We start from the raw sequence: 14,845 nt of genomic DNA, 5'->3' as shown, positions 1-14,845 counted from the left end.
CCACCCTCTGCCTGACCTGAGGGGCCTTGGGGGACCCCAGCCATGCAGTGACAGCTGTTACCTGGTCTGCTCCTCAGAAGAGTGCCCACCTGGCATACCTGCCCCGTCAGGGGTCAGTCGCTGCGGCCCTGAGTGGCCGGCAGAGCCCCTGCCCCCCACACCCCTGCGGCTCCTGTTCCTGCGGGGGGGGGAGGGGGCTGCCCACCCCGGCCCTGTCTCGGGGGCCGCACCTGTCACCGTGAGCCCTGCGCGGGGGCTCTCTTTGATCTGCGTCTTGGGGGTCAGGACGATGGCGCCACAGAGGTAGATGCCACTGTCATTGCGCTGGGCGGCCACCACGCTCATCTGGAAGTCGCGCCCGTTGGGCAGCTGCGTGACGCGGAAGCGCGGGTCCTGGCCGGGCTGACTGCGGTCCTTGGGGAAGGCGGCCAGCTCGTCGGTCTGGTTGCTCGGGCTCATGCGGTACCAGTTCAGCACGAAGCTCTCCGACGTGTTGGCGAAGCTGCAGGTGACGGTGGCGTTGGCCCCCTCGGGCACCGAGAGCCGGGCAGGGGAGAAGCTGAGGGGCCTGTCGGGGGCGTCTGAGGGGTGGAGAGGGAGCAGAGCCCAGCATGAGGGAGGGGCTGGGCAGCCGGGGAGACCCCCAACTTGCCTCAGCCCGGTAGCATCCTGGGCGGACCCTCTGCCAGGGCCGTCGGGGCGGGCGCTCTCCTTCGACTTCACTGAGCCTGAGGCCCGGGGCTTGTCCCCAACCCTGTTTCCCCAGGAGCCTCCCCCTCCCCTCTAGGCTCCAGGCCCCCAGAGAGGGCTGTGCAGGGCCCGACCCCGCAAGTCCCAGCTCTGCCCACCTGGGCCCTGCCCCTTAGATGCCCTGCCCTGGGCCCGTCTGCTCTGCTCTGGGGGGCCGACGGGGGGCTGGATGGAGACCCCAGCCTGGAGGCAGTGGGTCCTCGTGGTAGGCTTAGGGCCCAGCCTCTGCCCTGCGTTCAGGACAAGTTCAGAGCTGGGACCCTGGGGATGGGAGTCGTCAGCAGGGCCATCGCGCTCCTGTGACGGCAACGGGGCCTCACGATCCCGACCCCCTGCATGAGGATGTGGTGGTGGCTGCTCTCCCGCCAAGGACGCTGCCTCGTGGACACACACGCGTGTGCACACACACATGTACACTGCCCCCCCCACATGCACACCGCCCACGCGTGCTCACACACACACGCACACCGCCCACGCGTGCTCACACACACACATGCACACCGCCCACGCGTGCTCACACACACATGCACACCGCCCCCCCACACATGCACACCGCCCACGCGTGCTCACACACACATGCACACTGCCCACGCGTGCTCACACACACACATGCACACCGCCCACACGTGCTCACACACACACATGCACACTGCCCACGCGTGCTCACACACACACATGCACACCGCCCACGCGTGCTCACTCACACACATGCACACCGCCCACGCGTGCTCACACACACATGCACACCGCCCCCCCACACATGCACACCGCCCACACGTGCTCACACACACATGCACACCGCCCACACGTGCTCACACACACACATGCACACCACCCACGCGTGCTCACACACACATGCACACCACCCACACGTGCTCACACACACACATGCACACCACCCACTCGTGCTCACTCACACGCACACCGCCCACGTGTGCTCACACACACACACACACGCACACCACCCACACATGCTCACACACATGCCCACCGCCCACACGTGCTCAAACACGCACACCGCCCACGCGTGCTCACACCCTTTCACGCTTACCCTCACCTACTCACATGTGCTCTCTGGCACATGGGAGACGAGGAGCCCCCATCTCGGCCCATGTGACCAGCGGTGGCGTTTCCTGCCCACAGCTGGGGGTCCCGGGAGGGCCAAAGAGCCCTCACCTGCCGGCTTCACCCCCAGACTGCACCTGGCTCTGCCGTGGTCCCGGATTTACACGTGGGGAAACCGAGGTGCAGGAGGAAGTGCAGGCTGAAGCTGCTGCAGACCCGAGCCCTGGTGTGTGCTGGTGCCGGAGTGACGGTCAGAGCGGAGCAGACCCCGCTGCCCCCGTGGCCCCGCCGGCCCCCCAGCAGCGTGGGAAAGCGGCCTCCTCCCGGGGAGGCACCGACCAAGACCGAGACCTGAGACATCTGCCCGCGGCGCAGCGAGGTGACCTTCCTGTCCACCCCAGTCCTGTCCCCCGCTGGCCCCAGGTGCTGGCCCAGCCCTGCGGTGTCAGTCCCGGCTGTGCTCTCTCGACTCCTTCCCCCCCGCAACGCCGGCTGGGCTTGGCCCCCAGCGCGTGGTGACAGGAAAGAGGCTGCAGCTGCCACAGCTACTACCGGTCCCTCTACTGCCTCTGGGCAGCATGGGGACCACTCACGGAGCAGTCACGACTCCGAGGGGGCAGGGGGCAGCCAGCCTCAGTGCCCGTGGCTAGGCCGGCCCAAGTGGCGAGTGAGCCACGCCAGGGCGCGTGAGGCCAGGACCGATGCGTGGCCGTCCCCACCGGGCACCTCGCGTGGGCGAATGAGGTGTCTGAAGTGACCCCTCTTGCTTAGGAAGGAAATCAGAGATGTCTGGAAAGTGCTGGATGACTGCGAGAGGTGAGACCAGGGAGGATCCTGGGGCGGCTCCGCCACAGCCCTGCCCGGGACGAGGGCGAGGACCCTGGGCTCCCCATGCCCCAGCCACGAGCGCAGCCACGGCCGCACAGGCTTCCCGCGGAGCCCGCCTGGCGCCCGCTGGGCATGGGGCGGGGCAGCCTGAGCCGGGGCCCGTGGAGGGGCTGGGCAAGACCCAGGCGGCTGTGCCAGTGTGGCCCTGCACACGGCCTGTCACACCCACCAGGAGGGACGGGGGTGTAGGGGAGGCCACGGTGGCCTAGGAGGGGCCAGGCCTGGGCTGCGGGTGGCCGGAGCACGTGGGGGGCTCCCCTGGCGGCGAGGCCCCCTACCCCGTGGAGCCGGGGGCTGCTCTGACCCCACTCAGGGGCGACACGATCACCGCGAGGCCTCAGGGAGCCCTTTCTTCATTCCGACATTGCGTGTCTGAGCCACACGCCACCGCCCATCCCAGCACAGTGGGGCCAGACCCCTCGCAGCTGCTCGTCCCCCTGGCAGCCTCCTGCAGCCACACTAACACGCACCTCAGGCTGCTCCCTGGCCCAGAAGGTCGTTGGGACGGGGTCTCGGACCCCAGTGAGGCCCCAGCCCCGCGAGGGTGCCGGGTGTGCCTGCCCTTCGTTCGGGCAACCTGGAGGCTGGAAGGGATGAAGCCCCGCAGGTCTCCTTCACTGTTCCCAAGGAAGTGAGAGGAAAAGGGTGGAGCTGGTGTCCCAAGCAGGTGTCCCCAGACGTCTGCACACTCCCAAGGACAGCCCTCACCAGGGAGCACACCCCGGGACCCCACTGCTCGCCAGAACCAGGTGTGGCCTCAGACCCGCTTGGAGACCAGGGGTGGGCAGTGGACGGGACAGGACAGGCCGGAGAGGGGAGTCCGGGCAAGGAGCCTTCCAGGAAGGGAAACTGAGGAAGGCAGGAAGGCAGGGCCTGCGGCAGGGGCGGCTGGTGGGCATCTTCCACCCCCAGCCCCTCAGAAGGAGATATGGATGCGCAGGGCTTCCCTGGCCCACAGAGGCCTCCCGGCACCCAGCCACCTGGCGCCCTCAGTCCCCAGGAACCGCACTTGGGGCTGAGAACAGGCTCACGGCAGGGGTGACCGCTGGAGCCACCTGCGCCCAGACCTAAGGTAAGAAAGCGAGGACAGCCGCTCCTTCTCAGGTTGTGGGGGTCGAGAGGAGACCCTGCCAGGTCACATGGCAATGCCCTGTCCCTGCATGGGAGCATCAGGATTGGAAGGTGGAACATTCCAGCACTCGAGTCACCCACCAAGGCTGTCCTCACTGGCCTGTTATCCAGCCCACAGATGCCCGGGCACCGGGGACGCCCAGGAGCACCAGTTACATCACTAGTTGGACACAGGACGGAGCAGCGAGAGAGCACGAAGGCCTGTCTGCAGGTGGCACCGCGGCCGCAGGTCCCGCGCTCAAGACCCACAAAGGCAGCAGAGGACGATCGGATGCTGAACCGGAGAAGGGGTGAGTGGTGCTGGCATCCAACAGGCCGTGCCACCTGCGAGGACCAGCACTGATGCCTCGGGAACCTGGGGGCAGCATGGACCCCACAGTGGCCAGGCCTCAGCTTCCTCTCAGCCCCTCTGGGGTCGCTTCTGCAGCCGCCGCCCAGACTGACCCTAACTCTTGCTGTTCTGAGAAGTCCCCTCCAGAGCGCAGGCAAGGCACAGAGCAGGAGAGCACGCGTGGGTGGGGTCACACCGGGCCAGTCCTGTGACTCGGTTTCTTTTTATGTCCGTTGTGGCTGGCTGTGCTTTCTTTATGGGCCACGGAGCCCTGGGCACTTGCCTTCTGGAAGTTAGTACTGACAATATAAACCAGGTAGTGAAAAGATCACCCTGGTTGTGTTCCTTTTACCATTTTAGTCAAAAGGTGGCTCACTGGTCCGTTTTTCAAAACGAGTACAAATGCTCTTGACATAAATTCAGTGATTTTATCAATAGAATCACAGCTAGAGGTGGCCTCGGCTTCGGGAGCAGAATTATTCCAGGACAGGCAGACAGGCAGTCGCCGTCCAGGCAGCTAAGCGAGTCCTCTGCCCAGAGGAGAACCAGGCCAGCCATGCAGCACCCCCAAAAGCCCAGCCCCGCTCCCGGAAAGGGCCCCGGTGTCACAAGAGGAGCAGCCAGCTCATGAAGACCATTCCTGACTCTCTGCGAACGGAATTGATTTTAGATGGCAGGTGTGTCATTTCCTAGCAGGCAGTCAGCTCAGTCTGCACTTAGAAAATCACCTAAAATAGTGGCATAAGGCCTTGCTCAGCTAGGAAAATTAGATCCTGGTTTGGGAATTAGTGGCCGTTCACCAGCCATGGCCACCTGACCAGTGCGCCCTTTGACCCTGCTCTGGGTTCTTGGTCCATTGACAAGACCTGGACAACTTCCATGGATTTACCTTCCAGTTTTTAAGGACCGATTCGCCATCAGTGAATGAACTTCTTCGCAGAAGTTATGTTTGTAAAACCGGGTGGCTTAAACAATAGGAGCTTCCTGTCTTCCGGCCAGCAGGCCAGACATCCAGGGCCATGTGCTCCCTGGAGGCTCCAGGGAAGGACTCTTCCTTGTCTCCAGCGTCTGGTGGCTCCCTGCCTGGGCTTGTGGCCACCAGCTCCTCCTCTGCTCTGTCCTCATGGGGCCTCCTCCTGGGGTGTCTGTTAAAAGGACACTTGTCACTGGATTTAGGGGCCCCCATCTCAAGATCATTAACTTAATTACTTCTACAAAGACCCTATTTTAATATAAGTTCCTATTCTGAGGTTCCTATGGATGCGAATTTGGGGGGCGCTATCACACCAGCTGTACCAGTGGCACGAGCAGTTGCCAGCGGTGTTCACCGGAGGGCCAGGTCCCCAACTGCCCTGCTCAGCTCCCTGCCCAGGGTCCCTGTGCACAGCTGGGAGCTCAGAGGTCCCTGCAGGAGGCCGGCTCTCAAGGGTGCCCATTCCCCTGCCCTCTGCTCACACCTGAGCTGGCTGGTGCGGGCCCACTCCCTGCCTGTCAGGTTCTGGACTCTGCGGCTGCCTTGCCCCTCCTGAGAGAGACAGAGACAGGAGAGTGAGAGAGGCAGAGACAGAGAGAGAAGAGAGCAGGGGAGACAAAGAGGCGAAAATGGACACACAGGCAGAGGAGGGAGGGGGCAAGTAGGAGGTGTGGCCACCTGGGTGGCACAGCGACACCACATGACATCTTGGGAGTGCCACCTGCCCTGGAGCTCCGTGGATGGAACTGACTCAGTTTTACTAAAGAATGGTCACAGAGGCCCACTCTCCTCCCCAACCATGTGAACCTGGTAGAAAGTCCCAGGGCCTTCCTGAACCAGCGGGATCTACACAGCCAGGTGTGGGGCAGGCTCTGGTCGGACCAAGCCTCCCAGGGAAGCCCAGAGAGGGGAGCTGGGGGACCTGTGTCCACACCTGTCCTACCCCTCCGCCCTCTGCAGCAGTAGGGTGGGGAGGGGGCAGCTCTCCCTCCTGGAAGCCTCTCTGGCTGACCAGGCCCTGGGCTACTGCTTTGGGCCAGGAGGGTGTCAGGACGCTGACTTGGCAGCGGGGTGGGGTGTGGCTGTGGGGTACAGGAGTCTCGGGGACACAGGGCTCCTGGGCAGCTCCCTGTGCCCAATCCACAGGTATGGGACTGTGCAGGGGATAAGGGGCTTTTCTGTTCCTCCTGCATGGTCCGACTCCTCCCTCAGCGTTCACCCCCCTCCTCCGCCGGGGGCTCCGGGGTTTGGAGTTTCATTGCAGGTGGCCTGGGGCTGCTGGCAGTGGGCGGTCGGTCATGCTCGCCCACAGCAACGCCTGGACGTCTGTTCAGCCTCTCCCTGGAGAGGCAGCACCATTCACACCCTCCCTCTCCGCAGAGCCAAGGCAGGACCAGCCCCGTCGGACACCATCCGGCCCACAGCACACCTGGCCCCTGGCCCTGGGGTTTGGCTGCCCGCAGCCTCGGGCCTGCTGAGCCCCTCCCGGGGACCTGACCCAGGGCAGGCTCTGTCCTCAAGCGGCAGTGCCAGGGCCCTCTCACTGGAGCCACGTGGGGCTCGAGCAGCTGGATGCCAGAACAGGGGCCTCTCGACCTCGTTCCTGTTTTGGGCACAGAACCACCCAGCTCAGCACCTCGCCTGCCTGGTCCCAGCCCTGCCTGTGTTCCTGGGCCTCCCCAACGTGCCCCATCATTTTGTTTGGAGTGGGCAGCTGCTGGGGGTCGGGGGGCTGAGGCAATATGGCAGCGATCAAAGCTCCTGCTTGTGAGCACTTGTGAGCACCTTGCGAAGCACCTCAAAATCCACCAGGGACACAAAACCCAAACTCAGGAGATGCTCGAGACACATATGGGGGCCTCTGACCCTGAAAGGCGGGGACTTAGTGGGAATTGGCTGGCCGCAGGGCAGACAGCTGACCCTGAACATCAGAAGGCTCCGAGTACATGCAGTAGGCTCACAGCAGGCCAACAGCCCCCCTCATGCCAGGGTTGCGAGCTGGCCCGACGCCTTCCAGCCTCAAGATGCCCAGGCCCCTGGAGAGGAAGCTACCTATGCTAGAGCACCGGCCTGGCCAAGCAGGGTCCTGGCGGGAAGCAGCAGAGGTGTTGAGGAGCAAGGGGAAGTGGCCCCTGGGACGTTCCAAAGTCCAGCCAAGGACACCAGCAGGAGGCAGTGGGGAGCTGTGCGGGTTGCAGGCAGGGCGCCACGTGGCAGAGGAAGCTGGCACAGCTGGCAGCTTTCAAGCTAGATCGCAAAAGGCCACCAGCAGGGGTCCCAGTGTGGACTCAGGGTCTCTGGCCTTGAGCAAGGATTCTCAGCCGGGGTGCGGTGGCTCCCCAGTGTCCCAGGCGGCCAGAGGATGGGCCCTTTGATGAGCAGGAGCTGGGTAGCCTGTGCCGCGCACCGTGACCATGCAACCCACTGCCGAGCAGGCGAGGTCCGTGCCCTCGGGGATCCAGTAGCTCCCGTGGGGCCCAGCCAAGGATGAGCTGCAGCCTGAGCGGGAGGTCTGGGGAGGGTGCAGGGCAGGGCTGGGTGGGCCCGCGGGTATGGACAGCTGGGGGAAAGTCTGTGGAACCCACGCATGCCGGGAACAGAAGTTCTCTAAAAAGGAGTCTGGAGGAAAGAGACTCATTCCAGAGACCCCGCCTTCCGTGTCATAGGGCGGCCGTTCCAGAGAGCACAGGGAAGGCTCAGGTTACACAGCGGAAGTTCCCGCGCAGGCTCCAGTCAGGTTCATTATACAAATGAGGGATTCACTGCTAGGTCTGATAGACTAGTGCAGCTGAGTCCTGATTGGTCAATACAGATGAGTCTGATTGGTCAATGCAGCTGAGTCTGATTGGTTAGTGTGGCTGAGTCCTGATTAGTCAGTGAGCTGTGTCAGATTGGTCAGTGAGGCTGAGTTCTGATTGGTCAGTTCACCTGAGTCTGATTGGTCAGTGTGGCTGAATCCTGATTGATCAATGTGGCTGATGCTGATTGGTCAGTGGGGCTGAGTCCTGATTGGTTAGTCTGGCTGAATCTGATTGGTCAGAACAGCTGAGTCCTGATTGGTCAGTGGCGCTGAGTCTGATTGGACAATTTGGCTGAGTCCTGATTGGTCAATTTGGTAGAGTCTGCTCCATCAGTGTGGCTGAGTCTGATTGTTCAATGCGGCTGAATCCTGATTATTCAGTTTGGCTGAATCTGATTGGTTAGTGTGGCTGAGTCCTTATAGTCAGTGTGACTGAACCTGATTGGTCAGGGCTGCTGAGTCCTGATTGGTCAACGTGGCTGAGTCTGAATGCTGAATGCAGCTGAGTCTGATTAGTCAATGTGGCTGAATCTGATTGGTGAGTGTGGGATTCAGCCACACTGACCAATCAGATTCAGTCACACTGACTAATCACAGGCACCCGCATGGACCATTCAGACTCAGCCACGTTGACCAATCAGGACTCAGCAGCACTGCCCAATCAGATTCAGCCACACTGACTAATCAGATTAGCCACGTTGACCAAACAAGACTCAGCAGCACTGACCAATCAAATTCAGCCGCATTGGTAAAGCATGTTCAACCGCACTGACCAATCAGATTCAGCCACACTGACCAGTCAGATTCAGCCACACTGACTAATCAGACGCAGCTGCATTGAACATTCAGACTCAGCCAGGTTGACCGATCAGGACTAAGCAGCACTGACCAATCAGATTCAGCCACGCTGACTAACCAGACACAGCCGCATTGGGCATTCAGACTCATCCACGTTGACCAATGAGGACTCAGCAGCACTGCTCAATCAGATTCAGCCACACTGACCAGTCAGGACTCAGCCACAGTGACCAATCAGATTCAGCCATATTGACTCAGCCGCAGCCGCATTGACCATTCAGACTCAGCCACATTGACCTATGAGGACTCAGAAGCACTGACCAATCAGATTCAGCCACACTGACTCGTCAGGACTCAGTCACACTGACAAATCATATTCAGCAACACTGACTAATCACAGGCAGCCACACACCATTCAGACTCAGCCACGATGACCAATGAGGACTCAGCAGCACTGCCCAATCAGATGCAGCCACACTGACTAGTCAAGATTCAGTCACAGTGACCAATCAGATTCAGCCACACTGACTAATCAGATGCAGCCGCATTGAGCATTCAGAGTCAGCCACGTTGACCAATGAGGACTCAGCAGCACTGACCAATCAGATTCAGCCACACTGACTAGTCAGGACACAGCCACACTGACCAATCAGATTCAGTGACACTGACTAATCAGACGTGGCCATATTGAGCATTCAGGCTCAGCCACGTTGACCAATGAGGACTCAGGAACACTGACCAGTCAGATTCAGCCACACTGACTAATCAGACGCAGCTGCATTGAACATTCAGACTCAGCCACGTTGACCAATGAGGACCCAGCAGCACTGACAAATCAGATTCATCCACACTGGCTAGTCAAGACTCAGCCACACTGACCAATCAGATTCAGCCACACTGACCAGTCATGACTCAGCCACACTGACCAACCAGATTCAGCCACACTGACGAGTCAGACCCAGCCGCATTGAGCATTCAGACTCAGCCACGTGGACCAATGAGGACTCAGCAGCACTGATCAATCAGACTCATCCACACTGACTAATCAGACGCAGCTGCATTGAGCAATCAAACTCAGCCACGTTGACCAATGAGAACTCAGCCGCACTGCCCATCAGATGCAGCCACACTGACTCAGCAGTGCGGCTGAGTTCTCATTGGTCAACGTGGCTGAGTCTGAATGGTCAATGGCGCTGCCTGTGATTAGTCAGTGTTGGTGAATATGATTTCTCAGTGTGGCTGAGTCCTGAAGAGTCAGTGTGGCTGAATCTGATTGGTCAGTCTGCTGAGTCCTCATTGGTCAATGTGGCTGAGTCTGAATGCTCAATGCGGCTGCGGCTGATGAGTCAGTGTGGCTGAATCTGATTGGTCAGTGTGGCTGAGTCCTGACTAGTCAGTGTGGCTGAATCTGATTGGTCAGAGCAGCTGAACGGGCTTTACCTATACGGTTGAATCTGATTGGTCAGTGTTTCTGAGTCATGATTGGTCCATGTGGCTGAGTTTGGACAATTTTGTTTAATCCTGATTGGTCAATTTGGCTGAGTCTGCTCCGTGAATGTGACTGAATCTGATTGGTCAGTGTGGCTGAATTTTGATTGGTCAGTGGAGCTGAATCTGATTCGTCAATGTGGCTGAGTCCTGATTTGTCAGCGTGGCTGAATCTGATTGGTCAGTGCTGCTTAGTCCCGATTGGTCAACCTGGCTGAGTCTGAATGCTCAATGCGGCTGCGTCTGATTAGTCAGTGTGGCTGAATCTCATTGGTAAGTGTGGCTGAATCTGATTGGTCAGTGCTGCTGAACGGGCTTTACCTATGCGGCTGAATCTGATTGGTCAGTGCTGCTGAGTCCTGATTGGTAAACGTGGCTGTGTCTGATTCGTCAGTGTGGCTGTATCTTATTGGTCAGTGCTGTTGAGTCCTGATTGGTCAGTGTGGCTGAGTCTGATTGGACAATTTGGTTTAGTCCTGATTGGTCAATTTGGCTGAGTCTGCTCCGTCAGTTTGGCTGAGTCTGATTAGTCAGTGTGGCTGAATCTGATTGGTCAGTGTGGCTGAGTCCTGACTAGTCAGTGTGGCTGAATCTAGTAGGTGAGTGCGGGTGAGTCCTGATTCGTCAACGTGGCTGAGTCTGATTGGTCAATGTGGCTGGTCTGATTAGTCAGTGTCGCTGAATCTGATTTGTCAGTGTGGCTGAGTCCTGACCAGTCAGTGTGGCTCAAATTGACTGGTCAGTGCTGCTGAGTCCTCATTGGTCAACGTGGCTGAGTCCAAATGCTCAATGAGGCTGCGTCTGATTAGTCAGTGTGGCTGAGTCTAATTGGTCAGTGTGGCTGAGTCCTGTTTGGTCAATGCAGCTGAGTCTGATTGGTTAACGCAGTTGAATGTGATTGGTCAGTGGTTGAGTTTGATTGGTCAGTGCAGCTGCGTTCTAATTCCTTAATTCAGCTGAGCTCCAGACGTGCTAAAGCTGATCGGAGGCTAGGTTTCTGGGGATCTCCAGTGCCATGCGGGCGCGGTGCGGGCGTGGCCTCCAGTAAGCAAATGGCCTCCGGGCTCCATGTTAAAATCAGACTCTGATGCTCGGGGTCCGTCTTGAAGGATGGGCTTTCAGGTACAAATTTGTCCACATTATCCCTCTGAGCCGGACCTGTCCAGGGCAGCGGCTGCAACCGGCCGGGTCCCCCTAGTCTACGGGGGACCCCAGCGGCAGCGCAGGGCCCAGCCAGCGCCACCAGCCCTGTGCCTGGGAAACACCCAAGCACCTGTGAAATACAGATCGGTTCTGGGTCGCATTGGCTGCGGGTGGGCTGCAGAGGGTCAGCCGGCGCGGTCCGGAGCCTCCCGCAGAGGCCTGTGACAATGGCTGAGGCAGGGTGGGGAGGACACCCAGCCCAGCCCGGATGCGAGGAGGCTCATTAGGGCCCAAGGGGTGGGGCTTCAACGGGACCTGGAAACAGCTGAGAGCGGGAAATTGAGTCCAGTGCGTCGGGCCGGGACCGGGGGCTTTCTGAAGACGCGTCTGTCACAGCGTCGCTGCCGCAAGATCTTAGGTTTGTCACGCGACCCAGGTGCAGTGGGAGTGTGGGCAGCGGCAGCGACACCACCTGCGCGGCGGGGCTGGTCTAACGCTCGCAGCGGCTGGGCTGCGACGACCCACGAGGGCGTCTGGGGACGCCGCTGCGCCCTGGTGGCTTCGGCAGCTCTGTTCATGGCATGGGAAAGCTTTCTGACCACACGGTCATCCCAAGCAGAACCTCGTCCAACGCAGGACCGCAGAAACCTTCCCCATCTCGCTCCTTCACTGGGGTCGACTCCTGGGGTGAATCGCGTCCTTGGGAGTGTACACAACTGTCATCTTCACAACCTGAGGGTTTTCCTCGGTGTTGGATTGTGCCCAGACTCCCACGTAGCTGTTATGGAGCAGGGTGGGTAGTGGTGGCGAGGCTAACTGAATGGATGGGAATTTGGGTAAAAGCCGTTGTGTGGCAAAGTCTCCTGGTGAAAATAACTCAAGCATTATTTTCCTAGTTGGGAGAAGGACGTATGGGCCTGGTAGGTTTTTAAGAAGTCCCTGTCCAGGAGATGTATGGGGGCTGACGGGACAAGCAAAAGGCCACGGCTGTCACGAGGGGTCCTCGTTGGAGGATAGGTAGAGATTTAGGAACTGTCATAGATTCGTTGGCCACTGAAACCGTCTAGATGAATTCAGAACCCCAGGGAGGGCACAGAGACAGTGTGCCGGGGCTAAGGATAGACAGCGTACCCCAGTGTCACCCACATCTCCAGTCTTAATATCTAACTCCTCTCCAATCTTAATATTTAATTCTCTTAGTTGGTTAATCTGGGTAGGGGTCGTGTTCCATGAATGGCCCTGGAGTATCCCTGCTTTGCTGGTGGGCGAGATCCTGGGGACTTTAGCATGATTTAGTTGTAGCCAAATATTGGAGGAAATCGGGGGATTTAGGATCCATTCCAGGCCACAGGTAGATAACAAGGACTTGAACACAGTGCACAGGGCTTCAATCTACTAGCAGGTGTGCTTCAGTTTTCCTTAGAAGCATGATTTTCTCTGTCCACGTGATCATACAGGAATCTCAGATTTTAGAACTTCTTTTTTTTTTTTTTTTTTTTTTTTTTTTTGTTGAGACAGAGTCTCACTTTGTTGCCCAGGCTAGAGTGAGTGCCGTGGCGTCAGCTTAGCTCACAGCAACCTCAGACTCCTCGGCTTAAGCGATCCTACTGCCTCAGCCTCCCGAGTAGCTGGGACTACAGGCATGCGCCACTATGCCCGGCTAATTTTTTCTATATAGATTTTTAGTTGTCCACATAATGTCTTTCTATTTTTAGTAGAGACGGGGTCTCGCTCAGGCTGGTCTCGAACTCCTGACCTTGAGCAATCCACCCGCCTCGGCCTCCCAGAGTGCTAGGATTACAGGCGTGAGCCACCGCGCCCGGCCTTGATTTTAGAACTTCTTGAACCATGCTTGGCTAATTTTTTTTTTAACTTTTTGTAAAGATGGGATCTCACTGTTGCAAAGGCTAGTCTTGAACTCCCACCTGGGCTTCCCAAAGTGCTGAGATTACAGGTGTGAGCCACTGAATGCGGGAAATCAACAGCTTTTTAATTGATGCCTTAATGTTCTAGCTGATAAATCTTTGCCCACCCCAAAATCATAAGTATATTCTTCTATGTTTTCAGAAATGTGATAGGTTTGTTTTTCACATTTAGAAACATGACTCATCTTGCTTTTATTATTGGGTGTGGTATGAGATACAGGTCTAGGCATTTATTTTCCTCTAGGAAAAAAAAAAAAAACTACATTGTAAAATCTAGGTGTGCCAGCACCATTTATTGAATATACCTTATGCTTTCTTTTCCACATTGAATTGAAATAGTGACCGTCTCAAAAACAAAGTGACCATACACATGTAGCTCTCTTTCTGGACTCAAAATTTGTTCCATTAATCTTTTAATCTGACATACTATACTGTCAATAGCTATAGCTTTACAATTCTTGAAATATATGTCATCTAACTTTTAGATTGTTTTCCTTATTCTAGGTTCATTGCATTTCCGTATTAACTTGCAATAAATTTGTCAACTTCTAAAGAAATTCTTCTGCAATTTCGATTCTAACTGTGTTGAATCTACAGCTCCATTTGCGGAGAACAGATCTCAGCGATGTTAAGTCTCTTGGTCTGTGAACATGGTATAGCTCTTCATTTATTTTAGTTCCTCCTTAATTTCATCAATGTTTTATAATTTTTAATATAGAAGTCTTGCACATATTTTATTACCTTTAATCACCAAATATTTTATATTTTTATAAATGGTAGGTATTATTTTACATTTTCATTTTACAATTGTTGCTAGAATATAGAAATATAGTTGATTTTTTTGTATATTGACCTTTGTATCCTTCATCCTTACTAAATTGACTTATTCGTTCCAATAGTTTCTTTGTATGTCTCCGTTTTTTCTCTGTACATTATAATGTGACCTGTGAATAAAGGCAGTTTTACCTCTTTTCCATTGTTGCACTGGCCAGGACCTCTGATATAATAAATATAAGGGGTAAGAGAACAAATTTATTGTTTTTGACAGAAATTATTCAGTATTTCAGTACCCAGTGTGATGTTGGCTATAGGTTTTGAGGTTTTTCTTGTAGATAGCCATCATTAGATTGAGAAAGTTTCCTACTATTCATGATTTGCTGAGAGCTTTTGTCATGAATTGGTTTTGAGTTTTAACAAATGTTATCAAAATTCTTTTTCTCCATCTGTTGAAATGATCATGTGATTTTTTTCTCCATTATTCTTTTACTGTCGTGAATAACATCAATTGATTTACAAATTTTGGACTGCCCTCATCTTCCTGGGGTAAACTCCACTTGATCTGGACGTACTAGCCTTTTTTTTGCTTTGTAAAAAAGTTAGCATATAATAGTCTGTGTATAAAAGGTATTGCTTTTTTTTTTTTTGGAGTGTTCTTTTCAGGTTTTGGTATCAACATTATGCTGGCCCTGTGAAACAAACATACTGAGAAGTCTTCCTTCTTCCTCACTTCACTAATGGAGTTAGTTAAGATTGAATTCCTGCTTTATTTCTAC

The 14,845-nt window shown here is 56.2% G+C and overlaps 1 protein-coding gene across 1 annotated transcript in view; it reads right to left on the bottom strand.

The window, feature by feature from the left end:
- The window catches only part of LOC138381889 (programmed cell death protein 1-like), a 49,345-nt gene that overhangs the window by 275 nt on the left and 34,225 nt on the right, over nt 1-14,845 (bottom strand). Inside the window, 1 exon segment of the mRNA XM_069466504.1 lies at nt 231-581. Within this exon segment, the coding sequence (XP_069322605.1) occupies nt 231-581 (351 nt within the window).

The sequence above is a fragment of the Eulemur rufifrons genome, chromosome 3, assembly GCF_041146395.1.
Source record: "Eulemur rufifrons isolate Redbay chromosome 3, OSU_ERuf_1, whole genome shotgun sequence".
In the NCBI taxonomy this organism is placed as follows: domain Eukaryota; kingdom Metazoa; phylum Chordata; class Mammalia; order Primates; family Lemuridae; genus Eulemur; species Eulemur rufifrons.
This window is presented reverse-complemented; position numbering and strand designations above follow the sequence as displayed.